General features: G+C 42.9%; 1 protein-coding gene across 3 annotated transcripts in view; it reads left to right on the forward strand.

Annotated features, from left to right (window-relative positions):
- Window positions 1–4,781: 4,781 nt before the first annotated feature.
- Window positions 4,782–14,819, forward strand: part of LGI1 (leucine rich glioma inactivated 1) — a 42,612-nt gene continuing 32,574 nt past the window's right edge. The window contains exons 1-2 of one of the 3 annotated variants that reach the window (XM_061402833.1): window positions 4,782–5,219; window positions 5,623–5,694. In XM_061402833.1, coding sequence (XP_061258817.1) covers window positions 5,005–5,219; window positions 5,623–5,694 — 287 coding nt within the window. In that variant the 5' untranslated portion in view covers window positions 4,782–5,004. Of the gene's footprint in view, window positions 5,220–5,440; window positions 5,552–5,622; window positions 5,695–14,819 lie in introns of those variants that run through there. The other 2 variants (XM_061402831.1, XM_061402832.1) reach the window with 2 other exon arrangements.

Consider the following 14,819-nt stretch of genomic DNA (forward strand, 5'->3'; position numbering starts at 1 on the left):
CAAGCTGGATCTTTTAAGGCTCATAATAATGATTTGTTTACTTGCACAATGTGTGTTTCCTAGGTCACACCAGCCTGAGGGGAAAACTGGGATCAGAACTACGGCACAGGCTGTTCTCGCTCTCTCTGCTTTCATCAGCTCTCTCAGAATTGCCAGCCCCTCCTCAAAGACCCTTTCCAGTTTCTGAGGATGCCAGGGAACATTGCACATGCGCTCTCGGACATCTTCATTTTCCTTTCTTTTGCTTAGGCTCCCTGCTGGGATCATTTGCCACTTCCTATGTCTGTGGGCCTCTCAGTACTGTGGGACGCTAAGCATGAGTTGCTCCTGGTGGAAAATCCAATGATTTGGGTGATGTCTGAGCCACGGGCCTGGATGGGGACACGGTTGGTCTCATTTCTCTATAGCAGCTCTGGGTGCCAGAACACGGTGTTTAGTCTCATACCGCCCATAAGCAATGCCATGATACCCACCAAACTAGAGAAAACACTGTCTGTTACAGGGATCCCAGAGTAGATTCTTCTTGTACATGTATGCTCAGTCGCTCAGTCATGTCTGACTCTTTGCGACCCCATGGACTGTAGCCTGCCAGGCATCTCTGTCCATGGAATTTTCCAGGCAAGAATACTAGAGTGGGTTGCTATTTCCTACTCCAGGGGATATTCCTGACCCAAGGATCGAACACACATCTCTTGTGCCTCCTACACTGGCAGGTGAATTCTTTACCACTGCTCCGCCTGGGAAGCCCAGATTCTTCTTGCACCCTCAAAATTACACATGTTCAAGGGCAATGGGTTAAAGAAAAAAAAAACCTCCATCCAACGTTCATTCATAACCACCTTCTTTTTGTCCAGCCCTGGCTCTTACCCTTGGACCAAGCTTGGTGCTCCCAAACTGGAAGGGAATTCTTTCTTCCCGAGGAGGCTTTTTGGTTCCTTCACGTGTAGAGGCTCTTGGCAAGACCACAGTCTGTCATCCTGCTGGAAAGTGCCTGCTTCCTAGAGTGAACATATACTTAAGATAAACTCATTTGCATTTGAGAGCTTGACTTCCCACATATTGGAAGTCACAGGTTCAGAATTCAAGTCCCACTGCAACAATGACAGTGATGATGGCGATGACAGATCATCCCCATATATCAGACCCCATGCTGAGCACTTTAAATACATTATTGTCTCTCATTCACTCCACAGCTTTACGTGTGGGACTTCCCTGGTGGTCTAGTGGCTCTATGCTCCCAGTGCAGGGGACCTGGGTTCCATCACTGGTCAGGGCAGTAGACCCTGCCTGCTGCAAGTAGAGACCCCAAGGGCCACCTGGCACAGCCAAATAAATAAATTAAATATGTTTTTTAAAAAACCAACTTTATATGATACGCACTATTAAATACACTCCCCATTTTACTGGGGAGTAAAACTGGCCTAGAAAGCTGAAATAGCTAGCACATGGTCACGTGGCTGGCCAAGTGCAGAGCCAGCCCTGGCATCCCTCAGCTACTGCTCCAGAGCTGGGACTGGGCAGGGAGCCGGCCTTGGCCAGGCCTCCCCCACCTTCCTGGGCCTCCTTCCAGCTCTGCTTTCATCCTTTCTAGGCACCTCTCCCAAGGCACCCCCGTCATGCACAGGTGGGTTGCCAAAACTTATATAAACTTCCAAGCTGGAGGAAACCCCTCTCAGGGAGGGAAGCATCTACCCTCCCACTTCCCATCCCCTCTCCGTGTCCTACCAAGGCTTCCCGGAGGAGGGCAGGGAAGCTTGGTCAGCAGTAGGAGCTCCTCCCCAGGCCCCTCAAGACATCACTCTTGCAACAACCTGCCCTCCTCTCACTAGTTCCCTCCTTAGACCAATTCTGGCGCCTGGAATGGTTCCTCCTCCCTAAAAGAATACCAGTTATCTGTATTACACAGTTCAGTTGGTGCCTCATCTCGGTGGGTGTTTTAATTGAATGGGGAATTCAAGTCTGAGCTTTAAATGCCATACAAAAAGAAAAAGTTACTGTCTTTTCAGAATGCCCATTGTCATTTGTCCTTAGAACAGCCCCCTCACCCCCCGCTATGGTCCTTTTTCCACTTGAACTGACAAACTGAACCACCAGATAAATACAGCTGTGAAGTGAAGTTATGGCAATGCTTTCCTTCCCTCATTCATTTGCCCTCCCAGCTTAACCAAGTCAGACATGAAAGATTGCTCACCCTTTCATATCTACAGAGTACAGAGCCAGGGGCTGATCAAGCCATCTTGATAGTTTGATACATTTGATAGTGAAACGAAGGGAGGGAAGGATCCTGTTTCCCCACAAAAGAAAGAAAGTGTAGCCTTTCAGTCCTGTCTGACTCTTTGTGACCCCATGGACTTTAGCCCGCCAGGCTCCTCTATCCATGGACTTCTGCAGGCAAGAATACTGGAGTGGGTTCCCATTTCCTTCTCCAGGGGATCAAACCTGGGTCTCCTGCATTGCAGGCAGATTCTTTACCATCTGAACCATGCCTACAGGGATCAGTTTAACTAAATACCTGCCAGAGGTTCACCCCACACAGTGTGGTGGCCCTGCCACTCATTGTCCGTGTGACCCCTCAGGACCTCAGTTTCCCTATGCAGGGATTGGAGCTGAGAACCCTGAGGTCCTAGAAAGTTCTCAGGGTCTTTACTTTATCACTACCAAATGCATCACTTACAAGTCAGAGAACTTAAGGTGTAGGTGATTGTTTGACTAAAAACCATCTTCTATAACCATTTTTGCCACATAATTATTCCACGGAGCAAGTTACCACTGTGCACTTGAAGCAGGATTCAGTTTACAAAAATCTGACTTGCAGCCAACTTTTCAGTGACACTTTTACTGTTTCAAGTGGGGCTTGCCCCCTGGGTCACCGTTTCTAAAATCACTGTGATAAACTCCCCCTCTCCATGGAGCCTGGACAGGGAAGCAAGAGTAAGATGCATTTCAAAATCATTACTTCTTGTGGACTGGGTTCTTTCTTTTCTTGTTTTGTGGAAAGGAAAAAAACCAAAAAACCATATTTACATGTGCTCCTCCACCACCACCACCATTCCCCCACCTCCCCCCCACCCCCACCTCCAAACTGGTTTAATGAAAGCAACTTACAGGTCCTTTAGAAACACAAACCAGATTCTATCCCGTCTGCCTAGAACTCTGCAGAGGTACCCTTGGTCCTCTGGGTGGCAGCCAGGCCTTTGCAGATGCTGTCTGCTCACCTGGGATGCTCCCGTCAACCCTTTCCATCATGCCCCTTACCTTGCAAGTCAGCTCCATCATTGCCTCGGGAATTTACCCTGACCTCCTTCATGATAACCGTGAGGAGCCGTTTGGAATTTCTTGGGATGAGCATGTCTCGACCATGGGGAGCCTCCGTGCTCTGGCTGTTCATGAGGGCACGCTGGTTGTACGTGGTGGTCTGCACCGTGCTATCCAGGCACTGGATTCCCTCCTGAATCTCTCCCTTCGTGGAGCCTGCAGTCTTCTGGGTAAACAGACAGCAATCAAATAGGGGAATGACCATGACTGCCACCACCCTCCCTTCACAGAGCTTACCGAGAAGTAAATGAGGGGTTTGTGCTCTCTACGATGAGAAGGAAAGGGTGGACTGTCAGTGACTTAAGCTCTGTGTAGGGTGAGTTTAGGTCATGACTGCACCTTGGCTTACATAGTCCATGTACTCCTTTCAGTCTGAAAAGCTGAGAGAAAAAGGATGGTGGACCGACATCCCTGGCCAGCTATGCCAGCTTAAGGGATGGTTGCCCACCACGTGGAAAGAGGCCCAAGCATCTATTCCTTACCCTAAGTGCCTCCCCAGGCACATAGATAATACCTCTCTGCCCCAGAGCCTGGGCTCTTGTTTAAATGAATTTCCTTCTCCAAGAGTGCATCCTCTTTCCCATCACGTGGGACAGTGGCATCCTATAATTTGGATTTAATGTTTGTAATATATATGGAACATCTGTACTGTCACACCCATTGTACAGATCCAGAGACACCATCAGCTAGTTCACAGCAGAATCAGACCCTCAAAAGCCTGGTCTGTGGCTCGTAGGCTGGCATTTTTCCCACCCCTGTCTCAGCCTCCCAGGCTCAGCCAGACCTTTTCCAGAGCCCTGGAAGCCCAAGTCGGCTGCCTCCTGCTGGCAGGGACTTCCTTCCAGGCTTCTGGTTCTAGTGCTGAAGAAGGGGGAGTGTGAGATGAGGAGGGGGTGTTAAGACACAGAGGCAGTCAGTGCTTCCGTCTCCCTCCTTCACACGGGAGAAGGGAACGGCTCACACATGGGGGAGGGTGGATATGAAAATCAATAATTTATGACAGTGAAGTGTCAGAAAAGTATTTACTCACATTCATTCCCTGAAAGTCACATTCTCCATGTGTTGTTTGTCTTTCAGCGACGGCATCACTCAGGTGGACTCAGCAAGAAATACCAAGGATTTTAGCCAAAGGTTGCAGAGGGAGAGTTTCATTTCACTTCATTTTTCCAGCCAGGGCTGGCTCCGAAGCTGGTTTTTCTTACTAGGTTGTTTGCCACACGGAAAAGCAAATTCCCAGAGGTTTCCGAGATTGCTGAGATCCCAGGCAAGATGACTGCTCCCACCCACCCGCCCACCCACCCACTAATAAGACATAATGCCGTCCTATTTTTGGTAACAATTAAAGGGCCTCCCGGTGCAAGCAGAAAGCTGTTTATTCTCTGTTACATCACTTCGCTTTGCCTTCGAAGGCTGGTCTGTGCTCTGTGTTTTCGTGGTGATGCAAGTCTGCTCTCTCCTCCAGCCGTTGGGTCCCTCCCATCTCGCAGCACCTCACAGGTCTCTTCCCCAGCAGTGCCTCGCTGGAGCCAGGAGCGGCTCACGAATCAGCTGCAGGTCCCTGTTTTGAAAAGCAGAGAGACAGAGGCAAAGGAAAAGGGTGGACTCTTATGTGACCTGATCTTAGAGCAAGACAATCACCATCTGAATTCCAGAAGCCCTGTTCATGTTTGGGGATATTTTTTCGACTGCATGGAATCAGAGAGAAGCCAAAGGATGGGAAATGCCTGCATCCCCCTGAAAAGAATTGCTTATTGCCTATGTCTCTTATCTGCGCTTCTGCTGACTGAGGGGAAGAAACCAGCAAAGCCAAAATGCCCTGCCGTGTGTACTTGTACCAAAGATAATGCCTTATGTGAGAATGCCAGATCCATTCCACGCACCGTTCCTCCTGACGTTATCTCATTGTAAGGCCCGTAAGCATTTTGATATCTAATTTACGATTTAAAAATTCCAGCCGATGTATTTGGGTCTTTGTATGTATTGGTAAAAGGGCATGGGGAGAGTGATTCCTCTTGCACGCCTGGCTGTTTGACAGAGCTAACAGTCTGCTGCATTTAGAAATTTTGATTCTTAATAGCTGCTACAGAACATGCTTAGATATCTTCCACTCCCCGAACATTATTATGAGAAACCTGCAGCAGATTCATGCCTCCTACTTCAGCTGGCAAGGCACAGTATCATACTTCATGAAATAGTGTCAAATAATGACTGTTTTGCTAAACCGAATTAACATAAGGTTTGTTCTGTGTTTTGTGTGTGTGTGTCTTTGTGTGTGTCTGTTTGTTGTTTTGTTTTGTTTTCTTTCAGATCCTTTGTGAGATCTGGTTTTACTGAAATCTCCGAAGGGAGTTTTTTATTCACACCATCGCTGCAGCTCTTGTGAGAAATATTTATATCATGACTATTTTTAATATAGCATATATTTAGATAAGCCCTCTAGTAAAATTATCTCAATATTAATTTTGTCAAATGTGATTATATTTCTGGAGAGGAAAAGAATGATCAGTAAAGTGAGAGGTAGATGGGCTTGTTTGCGACCTGACACCAGTGTGCAGGTTGACGCTTGCAATGGTAAATTTGCTAACCTGTAATGCCGGCTACTCTCATGGCTATTTGTGAAGTTGTTGGAATGTTGTAACAGTGATCCTCACTTCAGTCTCCCCTTTTACTTTCATTTTTGACTTGGGAACTTTGGTTATTTTACCCTGGAGTTTCTGAATTAGTCAATACAGAACCCAGCATAACATATGCGCTCAAGATGTTGTCCTGGGAGACCTGGGGCGGCTGCTACTCTGTATGATTTACCATGTGGGGAAGAAAAATCTCAGTTCTTTCTAGGTAATTCCTTAAAATATTCATTCTTGAGTGACTGCTTTCTAATCTCACCTGATTTATAACTCATCTCCTTATAAGGAGGGAAAGAAAATATTAATATAGGATAGTGCAAAGGATTAGTCTTTGCTATGTGCTTTGAGATAGCCATGAGGGAACCACATATTCAATCTATGTCTGAAAATAGTCAAAAAATAATATTTGACTAAGAAATTAGATCTTTCCACAGGCATAATGTAACACGGATAACTTGTTCTCATTTGTAATGTTTGGCAGCTGGAGTGCTAGTTCTCAGAGCAGGACCGCACAGGGGGCAAGAGGTCCCCTGGTGCTCAGGTGTCAGGCCACAGAGTGGCTTGTCATTACCGGTTCCAGGGGGGGAAATCAGCCAATTGTCCATCAACTGAGTTGTGGTTATCTTAACTGCATGATCCAGGACTCAAGTTTTTTTGCTTGTTTGTTTTGTTTTAGGGTTTTTGTTTTCTTACCTTACTTGGCCATTTTGGCTATTTGAAGTTTTACATACGGAGAGGCAAATTGCATGGATTTGAAATGAGAGAGATCTGTATGTAAATCTCACTCCACCACTCCCTAGAAGCTAGACATGTAATTGTGTGCAAATGACTAAATCTCTCTGAGCCTCAGTCTTCTCATCTGTAAAATGGAGGTGATGACACTTTGAAAGGTTGTCATCAGAAATAAATGAGATTTAAGTAGATAAAATGCTTGGCATAGGATATGACAAGTGGTTACACATTTTATAAATGGTAGGGTTTTAACTTTTTACATGAAGCTAAAAAAGCTAGAAAAATCACTTAATCTATTGTTTTGTCTATATGAAATCCCCAAACTGATTTGACTATTCCATTTTGCAAACCTGATCAAGTGTTTTGACATTATGTAATAATGTTGACTAATATCCTTCTTCTAGCTAATGTCTTTGAATGATTAACAATTGAGTAGAATATTCCTAAGTGATTATCTGTTTGACTGACAGCTAATAGTTGATTAGGGCAATGAACAAATTAGTTTGTTTAGTACATCAAACAAATTAAAAAAAGAGGCAAAGTCATCAATGCTGGGACCCTTTCATAGGATAAGAACTGGTTGTATGTGAGAAAGTGATCGATTGTGACTATGTTATTATTTGTCAAAAACGCAAATAGCTCATTTTAAAAGCATCCTTTTGATGGACTGAGGCACTTCTCTCTCCCCAGGATAATTAAATAGATCAGTTCAAGAAGTGTCATTTGACACACACTACTAACAACATCAGACGGTTGTTAGTTGTGACACAGAACAAACACCTGGATTGATCGACCTCATCAGTTAGCATCTTTCCACTTTGTTTCCGCTGGGTGGACCCAGCCTCAGCAAGCACAGATGCTGGACAATGTTATAGAAATAGTTACCGGCTGCTGCAGGGTAATGTGATTACACGTATTTAGAATCACAGAGGGAAGCCAAGGAACTGGTTTTTAAATAGCCCGCACCGAGTGTGTGTGCCATGCCCCTGCGTTCCATGCTCCGAGTTCCTATGGAACATTCCAACCCTTATTTCTAAAAGCAGTTCAGGTTTCAGAAATAACAAAAGGGCGAGTAATTTTTGCCCTGGATGTCCTTACTTAACTCACATTGGCTAAACTCAATACAGCAGGGGTCAAAGTTTGTCTCTAATCTCCAGGATTCTGTTTCCTAAAGATTTTGCTCCCCATTCTTCCTATCCAATGTTCTCTGTTTCCTCCTGTCCTTGGGAAAGGGTCTAATAAGTGCATTTTCACTGAGGAGGAAATAAATGAAAAGGCTCCAAGTATGAATAATGCCATAATCATAACAGTGGAGGGAATGCATACTTCGCAGACACAAAGAGTTCTTCTGTGGGACGGGGCCATCCAGTGCCCTGAAAACTCCCCACTGGAACATGGAGACCCAGGGGTCTGATTTCCTTTGCACGACCTTTGCCATCAGACCAGCCATTGCTTGGGGTTTGCAATGGATTTGCTGCTGGATCCCACCAGCCATTGCTTGGGGTTTGCAATGGATTCTAATAGCATTTGTGACCGCAGATTACCAAACAGACCTGTCACAGTTTGTGAAGAGATAAGCTTCTGAATCAATTCTGCTCCATTGATGTCCAAAGGCAGTTGGTTTCTTGCTCAGTTGTGGAAAAAGAAAAGACCCATTCCCATCACCCACCCTAAAAGTCTGATAATTTCATTATGGCCCCAAATGCTTTTTCAGACCTTCTGCAGAAGTCATGATGAAAAGTACTTTGTGAGATGTCAGCCTGGGGTACTGAGGGAAACAGACGCAATGCCTCCTTAAGTTACATGTTCTGGGGGAGAAGATCCTGGTAGGCTGTGGCTGGCAATGTGTGTCAGAGAACAAGAAAAACAAAAGCCCACACTCTGTAGAGAAGAGAGAAAGAATAAAATTATCCAATGAAATTTCGTCAGATTAATTATATGAGCCTTTTTTAAAAAAACACCTATGGTTTTAAACAACAGCAAAAAAAAAAAAAATCTTTCCCCAGCAAATGTAATTCCATTCATGTTTTCCATAGGCCTGCTGTGAAACTTAACCAATGGGAATGATTATTCATTCTAGTTTGCTTTCAGTGAGAGGGAGTGGTACTTGTAGTGAATGGAATTTACAGAAATGTGTTTTCACACTGGACAGCCCTGTTCTTCTCAACCACAGACTAAAATCCCCAATGATACGGGCTCATTACAGAAGTAAAATTCAAATTTAAAGTATAAAATGTGAACACATTGCCATTTGTTCATAAAATTTTTAATAAACTAAAGCTATCTAATAGAACTCTTCAGAGAGTTCTATTTGCAGGGAGTAACAGGGTTCAGTTAGTATCATGCACACACACAAAATCTTTATATAAGAAATCAGGGTAGCTGGAAAATATTCTATGTATTCCAATGAAGTCTGATCTTGTTTGAAGCAATAGAACTGATCCCTCTGTGGGGGGGAGGATATAATCATTTCTTTTATTAATCAACACATAAATATATAGTTCATAAGAAATCAAAACCCAAAAAACCTAGAAGTAAACAGCATGAACAAGACAAATAATAAGTCCATCCTTACTTTAATTTTATCAGTTAGTTCTTAAAAATATTATTTGTCCAGGGAAAAACATCCATAGCCTATATCACCTTCACAGTGATTGGCCTCTTTATCTATTTCTCTTTACATGACATGTGTTAAGAAACATTTCATGACCTTCAATGATTACTCAAGCCAAACCTATCAGCTAAGAGGGCTTCTAGAGGAATCACTGCTTGTGGATGAGTATGGTTTGGTTTGTGCCCAGGTGATGGCCTACAGTGGACCAAGAAGTAAAAATTTCAATCATCTGGGCTGTTTTGTCTACAATCTGACCAGTGACCCATATCTCTGATTTTTAACTTCTTACTGAATCTTTGTGACTGTGCACGCAGCCCTGTATAACAAATGTTTTCTCTGAAAGCGTATTTCATCCTCTCAATTATTCAACCAGGAAAGTTAGGAGTTAGCTCTTCAGGTCCACTTTCAACAGGAAAAGCCCCCCATCAAACTGCATAAGAATCTGCCATCTCCTCTTGACCCCAGGACCATGATCCTAACTGAGGCTGCAGTCGCTGTTCCACAGGCTGCTGGAGGAGGTCTTACACTGGCCCCCCAGCGTCTGGACCCCCTTCCTCCCCACCTCCATTAGCATTACCTTCCTGAAGTGCAGATCTCACCCTGATACCCTCATGCTTGGAAGCCTTTAAAGGCTCCCTAGAAACAGAGAAACATCTGAACATCTGAGTTAGTATTAATAGAGTTTGGCTATTTGTCTAGAGTCATCTCTCATAGTAGCAATAGCACACACACACACACTCACCACAAGCTCCATCCATGCCAGCCTGAAGTACCTCATTCCCTGACCTCTATTTTCTCAAGTTCTACAGACTTTTCTGATGCTTCTAATTCTTCCCATCATTTTTAGAGCTATTTGTATCTGCCCTTGTCTCTAACAGAGGGTTCTCAATAGCCATGGTCCTAGAAAGGATGTTATAAGCTTAGATTAAGATTTTGCTTATTATATATTTGTTGAATTCAATTTGTATTTTCATAGATTTTATACTAGAGACTTCTGTCTTCCTATCAGTAGTTTCAGTTATGTTCACACTTCCTTTTGTTTGATATATGCGATCAGATTTCACACGAGCCAATAGTGTGGAGGTCTGGAATGTGGGCTGAACCAAAAGAAAGTGTGAAGAGGTATTTGCTCATGACCTTATGATGTCAAACTTCTTCAACAGATGTTTCCAGTGTACCAGAACTTAAAAGACAAAGCATCCAGAATCTTTCTTTAGACCCACTGCCTGGATCCCTTTTGTCTCCCTCTGATTTCCTCTAGGTCTTTGACAAGCACAGACTCTTATTTGCCACCCTGGTTGTCTCTCAGGTTGGACTAGCCTCTCTCCTGTGAAAGGTCAAACTCCCCTTTTATCTGGACATCCAAAGAAAGATGCTGATTAAGCATTATTAAGATGGAAACCAAATTTGTGAACACAAAGATAGTTTCCTTTTTATAGTTTCCTTTTGGCTTAGCTAAAACAAGTGTTTATTCATTGTATAGCTGCAAGCAGTAACAAAATGAAAGCAGAAGCCTCCCATTTCAGCAAAAGCTTTTTGGGATTCTCCTGTGCAACAGGCACAGCACTGGGCTTTGTGGGAGACACACAGATGGGTGCCAGCTCTCCCTCCCTGCTTTGACATGGCAGCTCCAAGTTGGAGGTGAGCCCTAAAGAGGTAAACTCTATTTTGCCTGTATTTAAAGGTATGATAAAGTAGTCTTGATAAGCTCTCTCATTTTGTTCAAAATGGTACTCAGTTGATTGGTGATGATGGTGACTCTTGCCCACTGTTGAGCTTATGGCTGAGAGAGGCTACGTTACCGGCCTCTATTAATACAAAGTGGGCAATAATCATAGTACCTGTTATACAGGATGATAGCCAGGATTAAATGAAATAATACATGTAAAGCACTTGAACAGTTCCTATAATTCAATAAACATTAGCTTTTATTATTTGTTCTGAAAATCACTTTAATTTGAATGACCATAACATCAGATTAGCATCTGATTGTATAGGCTGGGTTTGCCTACAATGCTAGCTTTAAAATTTCATTGTTCTACACATAGGTCTGCATCAGAACTTGCTAAGAAATCTTTCTTCAAATACTTCTCACAAGAAAGGTGAACTATTTACCCTTCTGAGGATGGGAGGGGAAAGAGGAAGCAGAATCCTCTCACTCGTGAAAAAAACAACTGGCACCATATTTTGTAAACACGTCAGGTTTTATTAAAAATAATTAACACTGGCCAGTCTTAAGATGAGTAGTTCTGTGATAAGATGGAGAGAAACCTGAAGTAGAGATCAGGAGACATGAGACATGGTTTTGAAATACAGTTCAGACAGTAAAGGACTGTGTGACCAAGTATCCCTGGGTTTCAGATTTTATATGTGTGAAATACCAGAGATAGATTAAAACATTGTTCTCAAACTCAAATGCCCGATGGGGGTTGGGATGATAAGGTAAATGAAAGAAACAGTTGAGTATAGACAACAGGGAGTGGTAGTGACGGGGGTTAAACCAGAGAAGACACGTCTTACCTAAAAATGAATCTTCAGTTCCAACTGATTATTGCTGATGAGAATGTGCTACATGAAGATGGGTCATATTTTTTTAATTTTCAGAAGAAGGCAGAAATCTGGAGGTAGATTTTTAAACAGAATAAAGACCAAACAAAACACACATAACTGGCATTTTTGAGACCTTCATGTTCAATTAACTTACGTTTCTTTCTGCTTAAAAATGCTATTGTATTCTGTTCTACTAACAGGGTACTTTAATATAATACAGAAAATGACCTTGTTAAGGAAATGGAAAAAATGTATTGTATCAGTTCTAACAAACCAGTAAATTAGATTGTTTAATGAAAGAGCTTCACATTATGAAATTGGCTATTATAAAACTATTAGTAGAATAATAATGTAGTTCCCAATTTCCCAAGCAGGTCCATTGGGACTTTATCAGGACCCCCCCATGGTGGCTGATGATAAAACAGTTTCAATATCCCTCCCACTGGGCAAGGACTGGAAAGGAATTGTTGAGGCCATTTAAATGGCAAGATGACAGGTGTTCACCTGTGTAAAATGTGATTAAAAAGCAATGAGCCTTTATGGGGGACTTCCCTGGCAGTCCCGTGGTTAAGACTTCACCTTCCAATGCAGGGGGTGCAGGTTCTATCCCTGGTGAGGGAGCTAAGATCCCACATGCATCTTACGGGATAAAACCAAAACATAAAACAGAAGCAAATTGTAACAATTCAGTAAAGACGTTAAAAATGGTCCACATAAAAGAAAATCTTAAAAAAAAAACAAAAACCCGAGCCTTTAAAAAATAAACAGACTAGAATTTATATATACAAGTAACTCTTGACTTTCAGAGAATTCCTTACAGGAGATCAGAGATTCCTCCTAACTTTGCTTCTATAGCTAAACATTTCTAGATCTTTGAGAATTGTCTTCATTGCCAGTTTGCAAGTCATACAATAAAATCAGACAAAGTTTTGTTAGGGGACATTTGTCACTTGTATTGCTTGGTGCTAAGCACTTTATCTGTCTCATTTTTTATTCATTGTCACAGTAACCCTGTGAGGAAGTGTGATTATGTCCATTTTGCAGATTAAGCACTGAGTCCTAGAAGAGTCAGGTAACCTCTGTGATGTCACACCTCTCGTAAGAGGTAAAATCGGAGCTTAAACCCACATCCTCACTTTTACCTACATCTGTCTACTTCCTCTTGAACATGAATAACTGGGCTTAACTTTGCACAGTTTTGTTCCCCAAATCAAACCCCCTCTCAGAGGGTCAACTTTTGCCATTAATGAGGATATTCTGAGGACTGTGTCCTGATCCCTGGAGACAATCACTGAAAAAGAGTTTCAAAAGCCCTTTGAAAGGGTGGCAGCGTTGCTGGCAAGAACATGGAGTATCCCTAGGATTCAGCTCTTATTGGTATGTGTAGGCTCTAGTCTCCCAGCTTTAAAAAAGAGAGGGACAGAGACACAGAAAAGGGCAAATGACAAAGAACTTATATACTTTAAAGTTATACCTTAGACCAATGTTTTCTCATCTTGTGTCCTGTGGAACATGTGTCCTGAAAAAAAAAGTTCTGTGCTCAAATAAATTTGGGAAACTGCCCTTTCTATTCATGCTTGGCTACTCACAATGCACCTTGGCTTAGAAAACCTCTGGAATTTCTTTTTGTTGTTTTCCTTTTCTTAACCTCCAATAGGATACTGGGAATCTACACTTTTGGTGTTCATTTTATTTATTAGCTTAATTATGAATACCCTACCTTGCTCTCAAGAGGCTTGCTAGCAGAACTTAGGCAGGTAGAAAGAATCTCATCTTAAAGGATACATTAAACCATCTGTCTCCATATAAGGAGTGACTCAGACAGCTTTGCTAGTGTGGATTCATTGAGTGTGATTTTCTTTGAATGTGCCTCACTGCCAAGCTCTCCACCTGATCAGGCAGCGTGTGTGGCACACACGGCTTCTTTGGGGACCTCCCAGTGGATGTTTCATCCTTCAGAGTAAGTGCAATTATCACTTGCAGCCGGTTCAATAGAAAAAAGCCCCGTAAGCTTGAATTTATGCTCTCACTATTTTTGTTTTAAGAGGGCTTCCTCAAGCTATTTCAGACGGCTAATCCAGCATTTTCCTGGGTATATTCATTGTAGTTAAACTCAATGATAAAAGGGTCCCATTATCAATAAGATAGGGAAACTGTGTATTCAAATCCCTTTTGAAGAGTCTCAGTTTACTTATGGATAGGAAGATTCCTGTAATTAGGAACCTCAGTTAACTTCACTTACCCAATTTACATGAATTTGTTTTTTTCCTCTTTTGTTGTTCATGTAAAACCTCCCAATCGCATGAAGGCCTTGTGTTCCCCACACTCTGGGAACTACCAGGCAAGGCTAATCTAGATTTGTAGCAGATCTGGGATCTGCTGGGACTAAAAAGAGGAAGCAAAGCCTTGCCCCTGACCATTATGACTGAGCACAGAATCCCAGCTCTGCCAACTACAAGCTTCAAAGTACTTTACCACTCGCACCTCGGGTTTCTTTGTATCTTAGATGGAGACTATAAAGCGTATATTATAGTGTTCACTGGAGGATTTAAATGAGTTGGGACGACCCAGAGGGATGGTATGGGGAGGGAGGAGGGAGGAGGGTTCAGGATGGGGAACACATGTATACCTGTGGCGGATTCATTTTGATATTTGGCAAAACTAATACAATTATGTAAAGTTTAAAAATAAAATAAAATAAAATAAATTAAAAAATGAGTTCCTAGTAGCAATCTGATAAAGATGAGGTTTGGCATACAATAGGCTTTAAATGGCACCCCACTCCAGTACTCTTGCCTGGAAAATCCCATGGATGGAGGAGCCTGGTAGGCTGCAGTCCACGGGGTCGCTAAGAGTCGGACACAACTGAGCGACTTCACTTTCACTTTTCACTTTCATGCATTGGGGAAGGAAATGGCAACCCACTCCAGTGTTCTTGCTTAGAGAATCCCAGGGACGGGGGAGCCTGGTGGGCTGCCGTC

The sequence above is a fragment of the Bos javanicus genome, chromosome 26, assembly GCF_032452875.1.
Source record: "Bos javanicus breed banteng chromosome 26, ARS-OSU_banteng_1.0, whole genome shotgun sequence".
Lineage (NCBI taxonomy): Eukaryota > Metazoa > Chordata > Mammalia > Artiodactyla > Bovidae > Bos > Bos javanicus.